The sequence below is a fragment of the Thalassophryne amazonica genome, chromosome 20 (assembly GCF_902500255.1).
Source record: "Thalassophryne amazonica chromosome 20, fThaAma1.1, whole genome shotgun sequence".
In the NCBI taxonomy this organism is placed as follows: domain Eukaryota; kingdom Metazoa; phylum Chordata; class Actinopteri; order Batrachoidiformes; family Batrachoididae; genus Thalassophryne; species Thalassophryne amazonica.
Window position 1 is genome coordinate 33671169 of NC_047122.1, and position 22701 is coordinate 33693869.

Consider the following 22701-nt stretch of genomic DNA (forward strand, 5'->3'; position numbering starts at 1 on the left):
GAACTGGTTGGCCTCGGTCGGTCGGTTGGGGGTGTGTCTGTGTGTGGCTCGTATCTCGGGCCTGTGGGTTGTGCTATCTGCTCATATAGTAAGTATAGTATGGCGGCCGCGGATCCCCGGTCCTCAAGTGACGGCGGGCCGGCCAGCCGGGGCGGATTCCTGGCCGGGGAGAGCAGGGACGGTCGCGACGGCGCGGGCGGCAGCAGCAGCCGCGGTGACGGCGAACGGGACCGAGCCACGTTCGAGTGCAACATTTGTCTGGACACAGCTAGAGACGCCGTCATCAGTATGTGCGGCCACTTGTTCTGGTAGGAGCCGAGGCGGGGACGGTTATTTATGTGTTTGTTTGTTTGTTTGACAGCGCAGAAACCGTTTGTTTGCTTTGAGTGTTGTGGTGAAAAATGTGACCGGATCGAGTTCGTCTGAAGTGCAGGCGGTGACCGTCCTGCCTGGCTTTGATCTTTTGAAGATTTAGGTGACTTGCCCATGATCATATTGAGGTTTCATGTAGGTCAGAGGTCGGAATAGGTGCTCGTGTTGTTGGCACAGTCTGTGTCACGTTAACTTTCAAGTTTAATTAAATATTAACTGTTTCGGTGTGTGTGTGTGTTGGTGTGTGTGTGTGTGTGTGTGTGTGTGTGTGTGTGTGTGTGGTGTGTGTGTGTGTGTGTGGTGTGTGTGTGTGTGTGTGTGTCAGCTGGTTTGACCCGAACAGCCAGTGTTGCCAGATCTAGTTATTATAAGTGATATTCACCTTGAATTTTGTGAATTTGCTCATACATTTTAGGCTGTTGCTATTAATACGATACTGTATGCAAGCAATTAATTGCTATTAGTATGGCACCCACTGTTACTTAAACTGGCCCCAGCAATACATTTTTAGCTTGAAATTCGTCAGTTGCCTCTAACTTAAGCGCCATCATGTCCCTCTTTATCAAACCGCTTTGTAACCTTTGGTTGTTCTTTCCTGAAACTAATCTCTGTTTCTGGAAGCGGACGTGTCAGAACACGGTTCTAAACCTAAATCTGATGTCTAAAGTCCTGTTAGATATATTTGTGTGTTTAACTATTTTGTTGTCTTTGCTGATTGTTTTGGTATTAAGTACTTAAATGATTGTATTCTTAGTTTGATATACTTTTAGTCTATTTGTTTGAATGTGCATGTCGTACTGAGTTGAACCGGTTTTACCACTCAGAACAGAGGGACTCAGGTTACAATATAAATCATATGTCCCGTTATCGCGGGTCATGGGCAGGGGGGCAGGACCTTCCCTGAATCGCCACGGGGACCAATAAGGGAAGGATTTTGCAAAATAAGGTCCACCTTTGTTATGCCCAGGGGTGCATGTAACTGGTACTCATGGTGCTCGTGTGTGCTAAACATCATTGATGCACAGCAGAGGGAATCACCTTTCCTGCAATCTGTCATTGCTTTTCTTTCATGAAGTGCTTCCCTTGTGTTTTCTGCTGCGCATCATTTATTTTTAGCACGCACAAGCACCATGAGTACCAGTTATGTGCATGCCTGGTTATGCCCATGTTGTGCTTTATAAAAACTGTTTGTGTCCATTGTTCGGGGTTCTGAACGGATGGATCTCCTGTGTGAGAGGTTCTTCAGAATCCAGGCCTGTTTTTACACAGTGACTTTGAATAAATATAAAAGTGCTGAATAGTTTGACTTTGTACTTTGTGAGGGACAGTATTAGAGTAAGAACCGGTAGAGTGTAACAGCCCCTTTCGCACCAGGCCAAGGTAGAGTTGCGTAATGCGGAGTACCAGCTTCACCGAGCTTATGCAGCCCTATATGACAATACGTCACTGAGGGACACAAAGGGGTCCACGAAATGGATGCAAAAATTTAAACCTGTTTATTTTTTAAGTTAATTAAACCTGTTAAATTTTTTTGCAGACGTTCGACATAGAGCACTGGTCCAGTGCTCTACTACGCAGCACTCCGCTACTGTATGCAAGTCTACGTAACATTGCACTACTGTACACCATGCTTCCGCAAGTGTACGCTACCCTATTCCAGGTCGACGAAAAATCGTTTTACGTTTTTTTTTTTTATCAGTACCTGCATTGCTCAAGTTTATTTATCCAACTGGACTCTGCTGAACTTTACTGGCAGTGAAGCTTCAAAACCACAGAAGAAGAAGAGCCATACCAAAGGCCACCCCCCCACCACCCCCAGCACGCAACATAAGCAGACATTCCTGCGTAATAGATATGCAGCACTATGCAACTCTACGCAGGCCCGGTGTGAAAGAGGCTTAAGCTGCCGAGCAACCTTCTGAGCTACTTAGTCGAATTTCTCTGAAATGTGTGAAAAGTTTTGAAATTTGAACAATATGTTTAAAACCGTGGAATGAGATTGCACACTTCTAGACGTCTTGCACAGTAGCAGAATTCTGATACAGTCCAGGTCCCATACTGCTCTCAATATCAATATCAATATCGGATAAGGTTAGGATAGACTTGTGTTAGCGGCCCCTATAGCAGCTCTGTCGGTAACCTTTAACTGTGCTGGTACCAGCCTAGTATCAGCGTGGTGATTAGTGAATGCTGAATGGATGATTGAAAACTCCAAACAGGTGAAGTTGAATTTGCGTGGAATTTGTTTGCTCACCAGCGTCACTTTCAAGTAAGCCTCACATACCAAGTTAAGCTAGCACTTAGAGAGTTGTATCACTTCTATTTGGTTTATTTGCCCAGACATGGTTGCTTATTTCACTACAGATCTGGCAACACGTTTAGGCCACAGATTTGCCATTAAGCTGCAACAGATAATTGATTAATTGATTTGTTGAGCAATGCAGCATTAATCAGTGCAAAGTTCTGCAATCAGCTGTTCTTTTCATTCATGAATAATGTGATGATTGTTGGAGGGTGAAGATCATGTGATTGTACCTCCCTGTCCGCACACAACAAAGTAATGAGCCTTGCAGATGGTTCTTGGTTCAAGGACTTGAGAGCGGTGTTTAAAAGTTTCTTTTTTGTGACTTTCTTTAGGGTTGCATTTTATTTTGTCACCATGTGACATAGATCTTATCCTTTATGATTCTTGTAAATGTGCCAAATTGTACTATAATTCAAACCTAAAAAAAACGTACATGGATACATCACGTCAAACAGAAGGAAGACATGCTGCAGGCATAAAGTGGTGCTGGAAGGATTAGTCGAGTAATCGCTTAATTAAAAAAAATCTGTAGTAATTTCCATAATAAAGTCTTGTATTAGTATTTTTTTCACTTCCACTGCTTCCTATGTGAGGATTTACAGTTTTAAGGCCGTACAAATGAGGAGGTTATCAGTGCAGAGGTCACGGACACACATCTATCACGTTTATGGGTTCCTTCTTGTGGACATTTATTCTCCCCTTCTCTTTTATCTCTTTTATCCTTCATTTTGATTTTCTGGGTCACGATTTCTTACTAGTGTGTTTAAATTGTCAACCACTTTTTAGCGTGGCATCTTTCTTTCCTTTTCTGTGAGTCATCTCATTAAATTCCTCACAGCCCTTGAACAGATAGTCCCGTCCCCTTCACTGTCCGTCCAATCACAGATGGTCTGTTTCCAACGCCCAGTGTCGCAGGTCGAACAGTCCCCCCTAAAAATCGGTCCGCCTGCCATCACTCCACATGCATCATTTTGGACCACAGCAGCTCGTCTGAGTCTGACTCTCTTTACCCAAAGCAATCAAATGGATTGATGTGATTATTAACCATCAGATGATGAAGGTAAAACCTCTTAAATCATTCTAAAGTCAATTTTAAGCCGAAATGAGGCAAATTTAAGCAGAAACGAGGCAAAACTTGGTGATGCTTTGAAATGACAGACGTGCAGTGAACGCATCAGCTAGCAGCTCGTGTAGCCGCGGCGCTTTGATTGCTTCTTCTGTCTTTTATGATGAAATAATGCTGAGTTTATGTGGAAATGATTATTGTACAAAAGCTTCAGATATCTGTTGCTGAGATAGATGATGACTGGAGTGCAGTTTTAAGCAGAAACAAGGTGATAATTTGTGAACCGCGGCCATTGACGCATGTGCGGTGACCGATTTTTAGGGGGGGGCCGTTCGTTGGCGACACTGGAAGTTGACCAAATTTCCAGACGTCGCAACTGTTTCCAGGAACAGCACTGTGTTTGGCTTTCTCGGCCGTTGTGCGTCGATCGTGGTGAAGTTCTCCGGTGCTCATACAGCTACGAATGCAGTGACGTCATACTTCTGAAACAGTTTCGGCTGCAACGTAGATTAGCTCATTTCTACTGGAGGACTCAAATTCTCGCTGGATCTCATCCATGGAGAAGAAAGCCAACAACGCTTGTACTTCCTCGTCAGTCCACCTGTCGTCCCCGCTATCCATTCTGATTTGATTCGTCTGTTCTTGCGCTCATTTGGCTAGTCTGGCTCAGTGTTTGTTGTCGTCTTCTCCTCAGTGAGTCAATGACCAATTTAGTTTTGAGCCCAGCCCAACGGTTTTTCAGGGCCACATAGAAGTACTCATCTTACCCCAGACAGTAATCTTACCCACAAAAAAAAAAAAATCATCTTAATCATCTTTCAGGGGCAGTCCATCCGGTGGTGTCAGACCCCCTAAAATGACCTGCAAGTTTGTGCGGTGGAAACGGGTTGAAAGTTGCAGATGATAGGTTCCAGGGCTGATACTACGATTGTGGGTTGTCATCTCTGAAGTCCCCAGCTTGTCTAATAGGGGTGCCGGAAAAAGGGGTGCCGGAAAAAATCGATTCATGTCCGAATCGCGATTCTTATTTATTAAGATACTGAATCGATCCAAAATATCCAAGAATTGATTTTTAAAAAGCAATTTAAAAAAAAAAAAACATTTTCTTGCTTACTCACTGCGTGTACTGTTTGTCAGGCAACGGCCTCCGTACTGCAGCATCCCCGCTAGGGGAGGGTCCGGTGTGCTTAAAACATTCGTGAGCTGTAGCTTAGCATAGTGGACGAAGAGCTAATTCAGCCAGCACTGTCTTTGCTGAAGGCAAACGTTTGAGCGCATTTTGGATTTTATTATTTGCTGCGTAAGGAGGAGCTTGACATGACTTATGCAGTGTGGAAAATCTGCACAATGAAAGTCAAGTACTTCGGAAACAGTTCAAATCTGCAAGCCCACATGCTCCGCCATCACCCGGAGCTAAAAGAAGCGGAGCAGTGGTCTCTGCCAACTACTGACCAGTGCACACTCCATCACTTTGCTAACCTACCAGCCAGCTCTGAACGAGCAAAGCATATAAGTAAATTTACATCTTTAGAATCACTTGATTAACCTTGTAAAGGTGCATTTTCTTAAACATAAACATTTTTTAAGTAATACAACTATTTCTCAGAGCTTTCAATCGAAAATCGATTCTGAATCGAATCAACACCCCAAGAATCGGAATCGAATTGAATCGTGAACTGTTGTAAGATTCACATCCCTATTGTCTAATGAAAGCCTCACTTGGGTTTGAAGAACAAAAATAACCAGATTTGGTTGACAAGGATTAGTGAATCTTGAATCGAACCAGTGTTTCCCAATCCCGGTCCTCGGGGATCCCAAAAATTGTATGTTTTTCATCTCTCCCTGTCCTGTGAAAAACTGATTAGCTCAATGAGGTGTCCTCAGCCAATGGAGAGCTAACAGAAACCTGACTGAGCCAATTAGCTGTTGGTAGAGCAGGTTCAGGTTCCCTGACGACCAGGATTGGGAAACACTGTTTTTGGCATGGTATCAGCTCTGGGTTACAAATATTTACCAGAACACATTTTTCTTCAAGTTTGCAGTCTGTACGACCACCACAAGAACTTTCTCTGAACAGGGAACCTTGAGGGTTTTTTTTTTCTTTTTAAATCTTTTGATTTATTCCTTTCCTTCAGTCATAAAAGCCTACTTTTCTTAAAATGGATCTCAGAGTCACAAGTGTAAATGGACTGCATTAATATAGCACTTTTCCATCTGCATCAGACGCTCAAAGCACTTTACAAATAATGCCTCACATGAGGGTGCTGCCATACAGGGCGCTCACTACACACCGTGAGCAGCTAGGGGACCTTGCCCAAAGGCCCTTAGTGATTTTCCGGTCAGGCTGGGATATGAACTGAGGATCCTCTGGTCTCAATCCCAGCGTTTAACCGCTAGACCATCACCTCCCCCAAGGGTACCTGTTGTGTAAACATGACTTGATGCTCCTCTGCAATTGGCTGATGTAACTTGCATGCCGTGTTACCTGTGCTCCCCCCCCCCGTTATGTTTTGCAATGTGATGAAACTTTGATGAAACTGTTGGTAAGAACATAAAGGGGCTGACGACATTTCACCTGCTGCACTATCAAGTCAGCATTTAATAATTCAAGTTTGTTTGTTTTTTGTATTCATATGAATTAGAAAGTGGATTCTGAATCCTTGTCTGGATGATTTTGTTGCTTTGAATCAGTTCACGATGTCGCTTTGAGTTCAGCTGTCTGACGCTAAAATCTCTTGAATTCAAAGATTGTAAGTTCATTTTAAATACACCGATTTCACAGCTGTGAGCTGATGGAATGGAGGAAAGTGTTTATTGATTCTCGACCTGCATTTCATGCTCGAGCTTATCAATCTTGCTTCATCAGAAAAACAGGTTTTTGATGTTTCTGCAGCTAAAACCTGTTAGGCAGGAGGACGCGATTCTTGATTGGTTGTTATTTTGGATCTTAGTGTAAATAAATAAATAAATAAAGTTGAAAAAGCAATGCAACATTAGCCCATTAAATTGACAGTATTTTTTCTGAATAAGATATTATCGTGTTGTTTTATCCTGCCGTCGGTGTCCGTCTGTCCGTGAGTGCCATTTTTGGGAGGTTAGGCTCAAGTTGTGCTTTTCAAATTTAAGATTTTTTTGGATTAACAAAGATGCTATTAAAGCTGCAGTTAGTTGATGTAGTATTTATTGTCACAGGCCGCGGTGGGCACAGTTCAGCTAATCTATGCAGCTTTTCAACTAGCTTTAAAAACCATTAGCGGACCAATTAACTTCTATTAACTTTAAGTGTGTAAACCCTAAAATGACACGTTTATTCCTGTTTGAATTTAAACACTAATCCAGTAAGCAAAATCGACACACCACTCGACAGCAGCTACTGGTGTCACATCGAGGAGATTCCATTAATTTTTAAATACATTTTCCCCCTGAGTGTTTTTATGTTGTAACATTTCTTATTCATTTATTGCTCTCTATGTTGTGAATAAACTGTATGCTGAGTGTAAGCTACAGTTGAATTTCATTTTTTCATTTAATTATGTACATTTTGATCATCTTCTGATCTTGGAGTGTAAAGCTTTTTGGGAACCTCCATGTGTACCCTATGACACATAAAAAATTCAGCACTTCAGGCCTGTTTTTCAGTGGGGAGTGAGTAAAAAACAAAACAAAACCACCAGTTGGAAAAAAACCTTTCAAGGTCAAAGTCCTGTTAGAAGCGGCTTTTCATAAGCTAAATTAGATGTGATGAAATGTCAGGAGTATGTAGTTTAGTTCACACACTTGAATCAAAGTTTGTTTTTTTTTTTTTTTTTTTTTTTTGTTGTTTTTTTTGTGGTGTTCTCAGGTTTTTTTCCCCAAATTTTCGGTTTCTGAATTCTTTTTCAGGTAATTTTCACATAACATTGGTTATCTCTGCTATGCACAATTTGTCATTACTTTTTGGCACTTGGTTTCTGAATGATAACTGGAAGATAAACAAACAGGCATAAAATTGGACCCTCCATCCAATTTTTGTGGTGTATAAATCTATAACAGAAAAATGATAGTGATTGAGGCACTTTTGATTGAGATATAATGCAAGCTGTACACAAAATGGGCTTTTCAATATTAAATTCAAATGCCTACAAAATCCACAATCCGGATCAGATCTGGATCAAACGTTGTCAGGTGATAGTGAGTGCCAGTCTGCACCTCACTTTCGAATATGAGAGTGATTGGGGCAATTTTGATTAAGATATGATGTAAAATATACATTAAACGTGGTTTTCAATGTTAAATTTAAATGGCTACAAAATCTGTAATCTGAATCAGATCTGGATCAAACTGTGTCAGTCGACAAAGGATCCCACCCCACATAATGTTCTCAAATATGAAAGAAATTCAACCTTTTTTGACAGAGTTATGAATTTTTATATGAACAAATCAGGCTGTTCACAAACAGACAAACAAAAGGGCTAAAACCTCGATAACCAACTTTGTTGGCGGAGGTAACAAAGCTAATAATAAAAGTTTAGCTGTTAGTAGATTCAGCTCCATGTGTTAGCGGTTTGACCACTGGTCAAAGCAAATATCAGCATTTGTTTTTGGGTCAGCTTCTATTTTTGTCACTAATTTTGACCAAATCAAACCTGAATCTTACAGAATATTTTGCATTCAGAAGTATGAAAGGCTTTCTTATTCAGCCACCTCATATTATTATTATTTTATACACTGCTGTAGCCCAAAACCAGTCTTCATTTCACAGGGAACCACAGACATGAACAAGACCAAATATGACCTAATCCAGCAGATCTGGTTCCAGTTTGGATTTGCATTTGAAACAACTTTAGGGAAAATTGCACTGATGCAAATATTTGTGACCAGTCTGCACGAAACATTGGCGTAGTCTTGCCCACAGTGTCCGACTGGGTTTTGTGAATGCTTCACGTTAAAGAAAGACACTCGATGTCCCCTTGGAGAGGCTCCGGCTGAACTCTGCTCCCCACAAGTCTGGATTTAGTGAACAGTCAGAAAAGAAGCCGGTATTTCAGGTCACTGGAACTCAGTTGTACATGTGTGTGCATGTTACACATAATCTGAGGTGGAAGGAATCCCATTTTAGTGAGGTCCATAAGTATTTGGACAGTGACGTTTTTTGTAATTGTGCCGCTGAACATCAACACAGTGGAGTTGAAACGATGAAGGTGCGCTTGTAGTGTTGAGTTGAGGGGGTTAAGAAAAATACAGCACGAACTCTTGAGGCAGGGGTGGTTAATAGAGTGCAACAAAAGGCCAAGTTGGTGCAGGATTTCCTTGCTGCCCATCACCTCAGCATGTGGTTTCCGAGATGACTGGGACTTCAAGTAGAGGTGCTGAGGCAATCGGCTGCAAATGTTGAATTAAGCCAACATCTTCTGGTGTGAATAAACTTTTTTCCTTCTTTCTCTCCACAGCTGGCCCTGTCTTCATCAAGTAAGTATTTCCTCTGTGCTGTTTTCTAAAATGTGTTATTCTTGTTGATTAGACTTGGTGTTCAGATAGAGCTGCAGCATCATGAAAGTCCGTTTACCAGCGTCAAATACATGATGTTTAATGGGTTGCAATGGTACGCCTCCCTCACGGTTCAGTACAAATCAGGATTTCAAGGTTACACGGTACCATGGAATTTAAAAAGATAGGATCATGCCACCTGAAACGTTCAACAGCTGGATTGAGTGTCTACAGTTTCCGCATGCTGAACATTTTAAAATATAAAAATATGTATAAAATAATCAATTAGATGTATTATTTGAACATGACAGTAATTTATAGTCTGTGTCACAGACCTCATGTTTTTAAACAATTCACAGCCCACAGTTACATGTAGTGTATTGTTGCATCCCTAATTTCTTCTTTTTTTGATAAATTGTTGAACTAATATGCTGATCTTAATGAAACCTGACATGTTCCATGTCAGTCAACTATGTGAAATTTTGTGGAGGTCCTGTTCCCGATCAGGAAAAATGAAACCCTTTATTTATGTATGTATGTATTTATTTATTTATTTATGTCAGAAAAGCTAGATAATGAATTTGAGGATTATTTGATATTCCCAAAGGTATTCAATCTATAAATGGCCTCAAGTTGTACTCGTACTGTTTTGGCCAAACCTGTAGCTGTCGGCCTTTTGACATTATGAATCCTGAGTTGTTTGGCTCTGATCAAACCATTAAAGTTGCTGTCAGTTGTTCAGAGTCTGTTGGCGCACACAGTCACGAGTGGAGGCTAAATAATCACTCATCTGTTGCCGGGCTTTAACTCGGATTAATTAGCATAAGGTTATGATGTAACTTTAGCATGGAAACTACATGTTGAGCCGGTGTGTCTTAAACTAAACACGCAGTGATTCGCAACCCTTTTTCTTCAGAGCCCCCTGGACTGGTGCCACATCCTGGCAGAACCGTAGAATCTTGCCTCCAATCTCGTATAAGCACCAGCCTGATGGGACTCGAGGCCTGTTAATAGTTTAAAAAGCAAATGTTTTAGGCACATTCATAAATACATGACACCTTTGAGGCAAGTGTTTCTGAAACTTTTTCAGACCAAAGGCCACTTAACCAGTAAATAAATCAATAAATAATCTTACAGGCCACCAAACTCCCCAAATGTCCAAAAACAATAGTACGACCATACCAGTATGTTACAACATTTTACAGTTTATTAGCCTTTGGGGTCTCCTTTAAACAGTTTGAAGAACACTTAAGTTTGAAAATGATTATTTTTAAATGTCATTTTACCACTATGCTAATGGACCATTAGGGGTCACTCACAGACCACAGTTTGAGAGCAGCTGTTCTAGACATCTGCAGTTTATAATAAAATCAACTTGTCATCTTTTTAAAAAAAATCGTTGATAATCAAATAGATTGTTATAAAATGCAGAAAAAAGTGGTGAACCAGCCGACACTTTCGTGTATTTTGGGTGCTCTCCAAATAAAGTAAATCCTGGAAAACTTTAATCACTTTTATACAAAGTGTAAATTACGTTGACACAAAGTTACATGGGGCAGAAAGCTCAGAGGTGGAAGATGGATGAGGAAAAAGACTGGTTGCCGTGGTTATCTCAATAAAGCAGAAAAATATTAAGGGTGCTCTTGGAAAAAGGTATACTAGATCACAGAAACAACTGTAGTCCAGGCACTCCAGAAGTATGAGCTGCACAAGAAGGTGTTAAAAGGCCTTTATTTTAATGGCCAAGCCAACATGTTTCAACCATACACCTGGTCTTCCTCGGGGTTCATGGATTTTAAGGTTTTAGAGACCATGACAGTAAATCTGTTGCAGAATTCTTCGTGCACATCCTTTTGATATTAGTTTGTCACATGGTTGTGAAATCAAACTTGACAGAGGGGGAAACGATTTCATGGAGGCCCACTCAGAAAGTTTGTTTCCACAATACTAAAGATGTTGACGTGTTTCCCTCTCGCTCAGTGGTTGGAGACACGGCCCAGCCGGCAGCAGTGTCCTGTGTGTAAGGCGGGAATCAGCAGAGACAAAGTCATCCCGCTGTACGGCCGAGGCAGCGCCAGCCAAGAGGACCCCAGGTACACAGAGTGCGTCTTTGTGTGGGTGTGTCGTGTAACTGTCGTACGATTGGTTCATGATCGCTGGTTACTGTTGTTTAGGTTGAAAACTCCTCCTCGGCCTCAGGGACAGAGACCAGAGCCCGAGAGCAGAGGCGGGGTGAGTTACTCTATGTCCCCGACTTATTTTCCCCAAATTTGACCCAACCAAATCTCATTGCATGTGATTGAAATATTCTCTTTAAATTTAAAAGTGTGTGTGTGTGTGTGTGTGCAGATGTTCCAGGTTTTTGGTGACACCGGCTTCCACATGTCTTTTGGTATTAGTACTTTCCCCTTCGGCTTCTTCACCACAGTCTTTAACGCCAACGACCCCTTTCACAGTGCAGGTAAATGCACAAAGTACACAGCTTTGACCTTTGACACTAACCACAAAACAATGTGTACATTACCCTGAAAGCTTGAATTAAATTCCCATTTGTCATGTGGAGGGAGCATATCCCAGCATGCAGTGGGTGAGAGACACCGTGCACTCAACTGATTTTGCACTGAGCTGAGTCCATCTCTGTTTGCAGTGGGAAAGGTTGTTTTCTAGCATGCATGTTTATTTGTGGCTTATATTGTGAATTATATGTGAAGGAATAACCAACAGAAGATTTAGGATTGTTCCAGGCTGTGTTTATACCTTACCAGCTACATTTTGGTGTGTCAGCAACCAATTCCACAGTGTGCCATTTTTGATAGTTACCATTGGGAATGTCAGCATGGCTAAGTTCATATTGTGTGACTTTGGTAAGAAAAACACCACACTAAAGACGAGAAGACCTGTTAAAGGTGACGCTTGGAGGAAGCTGCAAGATTTCTATGGAGTCACAGAAGTTTCTGGCATAGGCTGCAACAGATATTTTCTGGAAGGTAACAGGTCCAGATTTATCAATCTACTGAGCTAAATGTCATTCATAGCTGCAAATGAAACATAAAGGCAAAATAAACATACTTCAAATGTACTGTTCCTCAATATTTATTTCTTTTTAGCCTGAGGGAACATATTGGACCCCCTCCTTATACCATAATTAACATATATGAGGGAGTCCAAAGGAATCGAGAGGGAATAAAACTAAGAAGGAAGAGGGATTTGAAATTTAAGAGGGATTGGGATTGTTATAATTTATATTCCCAATTCTACCTTTATATACATCATTAGTGTGGGGTAATACATTTTTGTGATTTATGGTATATGAGGATAAAACTTTTAAAATAGATGAAGTTGTCACCTGGAGACTGGTTTTCAATATGTGCGACTTGCCATAATTAATTAAAGTTATATTTCAACATTATTGCATTGTGCGATTCCACTCATATTTCATATTATACCTTCTAATACCATTAAAGAACTGTAGGAAAAATTGATAGTCACCCCCCCCCCCCCAATAGCACAGCTTCTTTCAGAATTTTAAGATTTGTATAATTCATTTTATTTAGTTTATACAATCTATGCCCCTAAGGGAGGTCTGGTGAAAAGTTTCATGTAAATATGTGAATTTTGGATTATTTTTTTTCCAAATTCTGTTATTTTATTTGCAATCTCCCCCCCAACCCCTGCCAGTTTTTAAGTTAGCAATTCCCTAATTAAATTTTTGTTGTTGATTTTATAAAATAAACAAAAACAAAAAAAGTATTTATTTATTTGTTTGTTTATTTATTTATTTTTGGCTGATATAATCTATGTTCCTAAGGGAAGTTTAATTTAAAGTTTCATTTTTGGGATATACACACGCATACAGTGGCGGGCACAGCTAACTAAAAACATAGCTTTGATAACCACTAATCAGCTAACTGGAAAGGTAACTTTTATAATGCTAAACTGATAAACCACTAGAAAACTTAGCAGAAGTAACCGCTAACTTTCAGTATCATCTCCACTACACTCTCAACTACTGACAAGCCGGTTTTGAGTTTAAGCACCACCAACACTTGTGATTACAATCAAAGACAATCACAAACCCAACACAACCAATGAATCAGCACTTCTTTGTGCGCACTGCTGTAAGGAAGAGTCATTTACATTCACAGCATACAGCGCTCCAGATGTGAGGCAGTGTTCTATGCATTTTGACCCTTCTACTGGATGGCAGTATGAATGGTGCCCGGTTATGACCCAGTTGTTGAATCACAACTTAACAGAATTTTCAGCTTTGTAAATGCATTTTTTTAACAAATGAAAAAATTATGTATTTTACAAAAGCACATTTATTTGTAAAAACCAACACACATTACAGTAACTTGTGTGTCTGTTTTTACATGTAATAAATCAAGGCTCATTTTACCCATAATGCCTTTTGGCATCTGTGTGTATTAATGTTCAACCATTCAGAATTAGTGCATTATTTTAAAATGAAAAGATGTGTTACATTTTCACTTTGTAAAACAACAGACGTGATGTTAATTTCAATAACTTGTCCGGAATTAGTTTGTTTAAAATTATAACCATAAGTCCAAACTGTCTGCCTGTGGAAGACTCCAGTGAAATGACTGGCACATCTCTATGGTGTGAAAAGAAATGATCTTTGTTTTTCATCTTTCTTCTCTCACTCATCACCAGGTCTCTTTTGATGAGAGAAGGCTGATCTGAGACAGAAGCGCTGAGTAGTAGTTGTCAATAGCTGATGTCGTTACTGAAAGTTACCGGTTTAGGTTTTATCTGTAACTTCCACTAATTTTTTTTTTAGGGATTTATCAGTTTATCTTTATAAAAGTTAACTTTTCAGTTAGCGGATTAACGGTTATTGAAGCTAACTTTTTGGTTAGCTGTGCCCACCGCTGTACACACACACCCACACACACATTATATACGAGGTCTCTTAGATAATAAACCGACCCTTTTATTTTTATTTTTTTTAACTATATGGATTTGAATGACGTGTGGTTACACCAGTCATGCTTGAACCCTTGTGCGCATGCGTGAGTTTTTTCACACGTGTCGGTGACGTCATTTCCAGGTGGGCAGGCCTTGAGTGAGATGTGGTCACGCCCTCTCAGCTGAATTCCTTTGTTTCACACGCTGCACAAGATGGCGCGCGTTGCTTTATCAAAATTTTTTCTGGACCTGTGAGGAATATCCAAGTGGACACTATTCGAGAAATTAAGCTGGTTTTCGGTGAAACGTTTAAGGGCTGATGAGAGATTATGGGGTGTTTCTGTCGGTGTAAGGACTTCCCACGGAGCGGGACGTCCTGCAGCGCTTCCAGGCGCCGTCGTCAGCCTGTTTCGACCTGAAAACATCCTAATTTAAGGCTTAATTCACCCAGGACGTCGTGAGAGAACAGAGAAGATTCAGAAGAGGCCGGCATGAGGACTTTATGCGGACATTCCACTGTTTAAGGACATTTTTTAATGAAAGACGTGCGCGCAAATTCGCCGAGTCGTTTCCGTGACGACTCGGCAAATCTGTGTGCGCCGCGACAGGAAAAACACCTCCGTGTTGAAAACCATTTGTAAAATTCAGGCTGCTTTTGATGGCTTTCAACAAGTGAGTAACTGAGATTGTTTAACAGCTTGGGCATGTTCCAACTTGCCCGTTAAGGTTTCCAACGGAGGTGTTTTTCCTGTCGCGACCCCCCGCGGTCGGGTCCGGCCCGACATGCAACTCTGCCCGCACGTTCTTTCATTACAAAATGTCTGTTAACAACGGAATGTCCGAATAAACTCCTCATGCCGACTTCTTCTGAAAGTTCTCTGTTCTCTGACGACTTCCTGGGTCAACAGAGCCTGAAATGTGGAAGTTTTCAACTTGAAACGGCGAGACGCTGCCGCCTCGAAGCGCAGATCGCCGTCAGGCACCGTGGGCCGTCCTTACGGCGACACTACCAGACCAAAATCTCTCATCAGCCGTTAAAATTTTTACTGAAAACCAGCTGAATTTATCGAATGGTGCCCACTCAGTTGTGTCTTACAGTTTTGAAAAAAATCTGATCAAACAAAGCAGCAGTCTCTGAGCCATTCCTAAACAATGAAAAAAATCGACGAGAGGGTGGGCGACTCCTCACTCAAAGACTGCCCACAGGCGAATGATGTAACCGACAGGCGTGAAAAAACTCTCGCATGCCCACGAGGGTTCAAGCATGTCCCACGTGATTCATATCCATATGGTTTTTGGAAAAAATAATAAGGTCGGATACTTTTCTAATAGACCTTGTGTGTGTGTGTATGTATATATATATATATATATATATATATATATATATATATATATATATATATACTCCTTCATTGGGGATTGTAAACTTTGAGTGTACTGTGTCCAAGAACATTTTACCAAAGATTACTTTTGGGCACTAAATTTTCATTAAGTATCTGTAGACTTGTGTACTCATGAATTTTGACCTACAAAGGAAAGTATCTAAGTGCTGATTTTGGTAACTTGGGGTATTAGTACAAAGAGCTGCTTGATATTTCATTCATTTGAATTTCAGGTTTGTTGATATTGAGACTTGAAAGGCTGGAATTGAGTCGAGCGTGTTAAAACACTCTCCTGCTGCACTTAGCGGATTTAGATGTGATCTCTGTATTAATGATTGCTTTTCTTGCTCACAGATCACTACGCCACCGACCACCAAGCCAACGGCAACATGAACAACGGCAATAACAACTGGCAAGATTCACTCTTCCTGTTCGTGGCCATCATTTTCTTCTTCTGGCTGCTGAGCGTGTGACACAGAGGAACGACCGGGGGGGGGCGGGTGGGAGGAGGGTGTTGGGAGAGAGGAGCGCGCAAACTCACACACTTAAGTCACAGACACTCACGTCACGTTTCCATGCAGGTCCTGACATCGGAGAGCCAAGTCTAACCGTAAACATGACAAAGTCTGGAATGATTTTTTTCTCCCTCTCCTCAGAAACCAGGATTCAGGTTCAGATACATGGCCCAGTCCAACTACCAGAAAAATAAATAAAAGTGTTGCGCCAATTTGAAATACTTGCATTGCCCCACCCTCTGTCCTCCTGTAAATACAAGCAGACAGATGTCCTGGTTGGTGTGCAGGTTTTAGCAGTTCTGACTCTGGAGTGGGAGAGTCAGACTGGGAGTCAGTATTATGTGATCAGGGACGTGCGCACAGTTCATCTTAAACTGAGGAAACATGTTGTGTAGGATTTAGACGGGGACGCGAGAACGTCCTGGTGACTGTTGTAGCATTAATTTTCCAAAAAGGCCAAAGAGAAGAAAATGAGGGTAAAATAATAATAAATGTAGTCCATGCTTAGTTTAATCAACAACAACAAAAAAACCTATCCCTTGAAAAGAGGACAAAATGAGAAATCGATTTTTTTTTTTTTGTCTTAAACTGCCATTGCACTGTGAATCTTTTTCTAGGTGGAGCCATCCTAGGGAAGGTGTTGGTGTTGAACCACCGAGTTGTTGCTAATGAACAGGAGCATTGGTGAGCACGCCTGTAAAAGAAGAGTTTAAGGTTTTAATGCGGCTGTTTGAGTTACATGCGAACAGATATTACGGTCAAATGAAAATGTGCTACACGTTACAACAGTGTAACAGGCAGCAGGAAACAATCGGCACATCAAGTGAGCGTGATAAGTATGAAACACGTGTCATTTGTTTTCCTGCACTGTGTCTGTGTGTATACAGTATATTTGTACATATGAATATTCTAAATGCTGTTTTCTGGTGTGTGTGTGTAGTTCTGATTGGATGACCAGCCACAGAGGACATAAAATGTCAGTAATAATTCTCATTTTTCTGGAGTGCCGAAATTCTTCCTTTCATCAAGAAAACATTTAGAGTCTGAGTCTGACATCCTGCCATCACGTCTACTAAGATAACAAAATGTTCCGTTCGTGTGATTTCATAAGCAGGGAGGTGAAGATTCAGCTCGTTTGGAGATTGCTCAGTGTGAGCTGTCAGAGGTAACAAAGTCCTCTGTAGGAACGCTTGTTTTTTCATTCTGTCTGTTTAGCTGTACTCATTTCAAGGCTTATGATGGGACTCACTGCTGTACATTCTGACAGACAAAACCTGCAGACGTGCAAAATAAAATGAATACATTAAATTCAGTTTAAAATCTTTGTGTTGTCGCCTTAATTTTTTTTTTTTTTTTACATGTTATAGTTTAATACTGTTTGATAACTACAGGAAAGGATTCTGCCTCACTTGAAGTGGGGTGTGAACACAAGTTGGAGGCCCCCAACAGACTCCAGAATCACCACAGAGTACACAGTTGGGAACTTATGTTCCTTTTGATTAATTTTCAGCCCACATTTCTCAGAACTGCAATGTTGATCATATCAAAGGCAAGTTTGTAAGTATCTGAAAGCAATCCTGTGATACTTTGTATAGTAGACAAATCAACACCCAAAATCTGTTGTTGGAAGGTTTACTGGAACAACATATTCATATTTGTTGCAAAGTTCTTCATTAAACACTGCAAAAACTTTTTTTTTTTTTTTAAGTACAGGACTTGACTTGAGGGTGTTTTTTTTTGTGTTTTTGTATAATTAACAATCCTCAGATCTTGGTCTTTGAACCTGAGCACAATTTTTGCAGTGTCCACCTACAGTAGTGTTCAGAATAATAGTAGTGCTATGTGACTAAAAAGATTAATCCAGGTTTTGAGTATATTTCTTATTGTTACATGGGAAACAAGGTACCAGTAGATTCTCACAAATCCAACAAGACCAAGCATTCATGATATGCACACTCTTAAGGCTATGAAATTGGGCTATTAGTAAAAAAAAAAAGAAAAGGGGGTGTTAACAATAGTAGCATCTGCTGTTGATGCTACAAACTCAAAACTTATGTTCAAACTGCTTTTTTAGCAATCCTGTGGATCACTAAGTTAGTATTTAGTTGTATAACCACAGTTTTTCATGATTTCTTCACATCTATGAGGCATTCATTTTGTTGGTTTGGAACCAAGATTTTGCTCGTTTACTAGTGTGCTTGGGGTCATTGTCTTGTTGAAACACCCATTTCAAGGGCATGTCCTCTTCACCATAAGGCAACATGACCTCTTCAAGTATTTTGACATATCCAAACTGATCCGTGATATCTGGTATGCGATATACGTATAGTAGTTCAGTTGTTTAATTTTGTAGAAAAAAAAGCAGATCACAGACATGGCACAAAACTAAAGTCATTTCAAATGGCAACTTTCTGGCTTTAAGAAACACTAAGAAATCAGGAGAAAAAAAATGTGGCAGTAACGGTTACTTTTTTAGACCAAGCAGAGGGAAAAAAAAAAAATATGGAATCACTCAATTCTGAGGAAAAATTATGGAATCATGAAAAACAAAAACGTTCCAACACATCACTAGTATTTTGTTGCACCACCTCTGGCTTTTATAACAGCTTGCAGTCTCTGAGGCATGGACTTAATGAGTGACAAATAGTACTCATCAATCTGGCTCCAACTTTCTCTGACTGCTGTTGCCAGATCAGCTTTGCAGGTTGGAGCCTTGTCATGGACCATTTTCTTCAACTTCCAAAGATTTTCAATTGGATTAAGATCCGGACTATTTGCAGGCCATGACATTGACCCTGTGTGTCTTTTTGCAAGGAATGTTTTCACAGTTTTTGCTCTATGGCAAGATGCATTATCATCGTGAAAAATGATTTCATCATCCCCAAACATCCTTTCAATTGATGGGATAAGAAAAGTGTCCAAAATATCAATGTAAACTTGTGCATTTATTGATGATGTAATGACAGCCATCTCCCCAGTGCCTTTACCTGACATGCAGCCCCATATCATCAATGACTGTGGAAATTTACATGTTCTCTTCAGGCAGTCATCTTTATAAATCTCATTGGAACAACACCAAACAAAAGTTCCAGCATCATCACCTTGCCCAATGCAGATTCGAGATTCATCACTGAATATGACTTTCATCCAGTCATCCACAGTCCACGATTGCTTTTCCTTAGCCCATTGTAAACTTTTTTTCTGTTTAGGTGTTAATGATGGCTTTCATTTAGCCTTTCTGTATGTAAATTCCATTTCCTTTAGGCGGTTTCTTACAGTTCGGTCACAGACGTTGACTCCAGTTTCCTCCCATTCGTTCCTCATTTGTTTTGTTGTGCATTTTCGATTTTTGAGACATATTGCTTTAAGTTTTCTGTCTTGACGCTTTGACGTCTTCCTTGGTCTACCAGTATGTTTGCCTTTAACAACCTTCCCATGTTGTTTGTATTTGGTCCAGAGTTTAGACACAGCTGACTGTGAACAACCAAAATCTTTTGCAACATTGCATTGAGTGATTCCATAATTTATTCCTCAGAATTGAGTCCATATTTTTTTTCCCCTCTGCTTGGTCTAAAAAGTAACCGTTACTGACTGCCACAATTATTTTTCCTGATTTCTTATAGTGTTTCTTAAAGCCAGAAAGTTGCCATTTGAAATGACTTTAGTTTTGTGTCATGTCTGTGATCTGCTTTTTTCTACAAAATTAAACAACTGAATGAACATCCTCTGAGGCCGGTGATTCCATAATTATTGCCAGGGGTTGTACTGTATGTATAATCAGTTACAGTAGAACAGTGGCTCTCAACCTTTTTATCCCCTGCTGGCCAAAGGGGGATTATGTCGTGGTGATTTCCTTCCAAAAAAGAGCAGAAGTGTTGTAAAATCAAATCCTCACATTTTTAGGAAGAATTTTGTTAAACTTGGTACAAGTCCTTGTTATAGGTTGGTAATACACATATCTTTTGAGTTTGGCCCATTTTACTGGAGTTTTGGGCCTTGATTAGCAAATCTAGAATCCACCAGTTTTATGAGTTGGTGTCTACATTCTGAAGTCAACTCCTCTCACATTTGTAATAGGAATTTTGGGAAAATTGGTACAATTCCTTGTCGTAGGTTGGTAATACACATATTGTAATATTGTACAAGAATGACACATTTTGGCAGCATTGCGGCCTTTCATTAACAAACCTACACACTGCCAGGCTGATGAGTTGGTGTCTGCATTCTGAAATAAACGTTCACATACCTTGAAATGTTATCAGAATGTAGGTGGCACTTGTACCAAAACAGGAGTTGCCAATGAGGGGATATCATGCGCTCAGAGCACTTGTTCAGTGATGTACTCCCTATGATATATTTTGACAGCCAGAATAATGAAACTGAATAGCCTACTGAATATAATATTCAATTTATGAACTTAAATTTTGAAATATTTCTTAAATAACTTTTGAGCAATTTTTGAATTGATATTTTTTTAAATATGTTTTTAAAAATCTCATGTACTCCCTGGAATTCCTTCAAGTACCCTCAAAAATGAAAAAAGGCCCTGAGATAAGAGAAAACTTTCAGGCTTCAAGTCAGTTATCGGTTTAATAGTTCCAATTAAAAGTACTTTTTTTTTTAATGGTCTAATCTGCAGAAGGAGAAAAATGAGTGAATTGTGAAAACAGACGTTAACACACACAGGAAGTGTGGTGATGGAAGAAAAATCTGAATGTTTATTACCAAACAGGTAAAAACAAAACATTTTATCTGTCGCTGAGCAGACAACTTAACACAGTCATATTTACAGTTTTATTAACAGTACTTAATATAGTCAAATCCTATTTATAAAACAATTTTAAATAATATCTGAAGGATACTGCTTTCATTTCTTTAAATAAAAATAGTTTCACCTGGAAAAGATTTTCAAAAAACAAAAAGCCGAACTGTTCCTGGCCTTGACACATTTTAACTGTAATGTGATACGACAACAATCTTCAGTTTCCACAGCAGCACTGCTGTGCGAGAAACAAACCTGCTGGCACCTTTCAGCCATATGAAAATGTTATGCTTAAAAATAAAATACAGAACAACGTGCTATGAACATAAGATTTTCATATTCACATTTCTCAGTCATTAATAAAGCTTGAATGCACAAGAATCAATCAACAGAACAAGTGCAAAATCGGAAATCTAGTTGTGGTAAACAGATTTAGGATCGTTTGGGCTTCCAGAGGGAAAATTTGTCAGCCCTGTTCTTTACCCTTTTTTGGTGCTTTACCCTTTTTTAGTTGCACATTGGATTTGTTGAGGATCTTCATGAGATTTTTGGACATGAAGTACGGCTTCTGCAAGGATCCGTCGTTGCGCTCCAAGTCTTCCACTGTCACAAAACAGGCAACAAACACATCTGTGTGTGTTGTAGGACTCGAACATTAAAAAGGCCAGATTGTGAAAAACAACATGTTTGGGATTTCCTTAAATCCCATAATTCTTTGTTTCTGCTAGCTCTGAAAAGTCACATGTTGCACTTCTATGACATACTTGACACAGGGGGTGTGGCCACAGCTCATCTTCATTTACAGCAGCAGCTGCAGAGCTATTTGTTTCTACTGAAATCCAAGCATCATAATGTCTGTTTATTTTTGAAACATGTTGCAAAATTAAAGCTCATTTGAATGAAAAAGACATACAGTGAGATAAAAAAGTATTTAGTCAGTCCCCACTTGTGCAAGTTCTCCTTAGAAAGATGAGAGAGGTCTAATTTTCAACATAGGTACACTTCAATTATGAGAGACAAACTGAGAAAAAGAAAAAAAATCCAGGAAATCACATTGTAGGATTTTTAAAGAATTTATTTGCGAATTATGGTGGAAAAGTATTTGGTCACCCACAAACAAGCAAGATTTCTGGCTCTCACAGACCTGTAACAACTTCTTTAAAAAGCTCTTCTGTCTGCCACCTGTTACCTGTATTAATGGCAACTGTTTGAACTTATCTGTATAAAAGACACCTATCCACAGCCTCAAACAGTCAGACTCCAAACTCAACCATGGCCAAGACTAAAGAGCTGTCGAGGACACCAGGAAGAAAACTGTAGATGTGCACCAGGCTGGGAAGAGTGAATCTACAATAGTTAAGCAGGTTGGTGTGAATAAATCAACGGTGGGAGCAATTGTAAGAAAATGGAAGACATACAAGACCACTGATAATCTCCCTCGATCTGGGGCTCCACGCAAGATTTCATCCTGTGGGGTCAAAATGATCATGAGAACAGTGAACAAAAATCCCAGAACTACATGGAGGGACCTGATGAATGACCTACAGAGAGCTGGGACCAAAGTAACAAAGGTTACACACTACGCAGAGAGGGACTCAAATCCTGCAGCACCAGCCATGTCTCCCTGCTTTAGCCAAGCCCATCTGAAGTTTGCTAGAGAGCACATGGATGATCCAGAAGAGGACTGAAAGAATATCATGTGGTCAGATGGAACCAAAATGGAACTTTTTGGTAAAAACTCAAGTCGTTGTGTTTGTAGGAAGAAGAATGATGAGTTGCATCCTAAGAACACCATACCTACTTTTTAGCATGGGGCTGGAAACATCATGCTTTGGGGCTGTTTTTCTGCAAAGGGGACAGGACGACTGATCCGTGTTAAGGGAAGAATGAACAGGGCCATGTAT

The 22701-nt window shown here is 40.1% G+C and overlaps 2 protein-coding genes and 1 long non-coding RNA gene across 3 annotated transcripts in view; 1 reads left to right on the forward strand and 2 right to left on the reverse strand.

Annotated features, from left to right (window-relative positions):
* On the forward strand, positions 1 to 17359 carry rnf5 (ring finger protein 5). The gene is made up of 6 exons (XM_034160766.1): positions 1 to 308; positions 9173 to 9191; positions 11190 to 11302; positions 11384 to 11441; positions 11559 to 11670; positions 15875 to 17359. The coding sequence occupies exons 1-6, from the start codon at positions 100 to 102 to the stop codon at positions 15991 to 15993; spliced, it is 630 nt and encodes a 209-aa protein (XP_034016657.1). The 5' UTR covers positions 1 to 99; the 3' UTR covers positions 15994 to 17359.
* LOC117501806 lies at positions 10298 to 11233 on the reverse strand. The gene is made up of 2 exons (XR_004558091.1): positions 11116 to 11233; positions 10298 to 11046 (listed from the first exon to the last, which is right to left on the reverse strand). It is a non-coding gene; the product is annotated as an uncharacterized LOC117501806 (long non-coding RNA).
* Positions 17360 to 20725: 3366 nt separating the features above from the next.
* slc44a4 (solute carrier family 44 member 4) overlaps positions 20726 to 22701 on the reverse strand; it is a 39679-nt gene continuing 37703 nt past the window's right edge. The window contains exon 22 of the mRNA XM_034160237.1: positions 20726 to 21400. Coding sequence (XP_034016128.1) covers positions 21264 to 21400 — 137 coding nt within the window. The 3' untranslated portion in view covers positions 20726 to 21263. The remainder of the gene's footprint in view (positions 21401 to 22701) is intronic.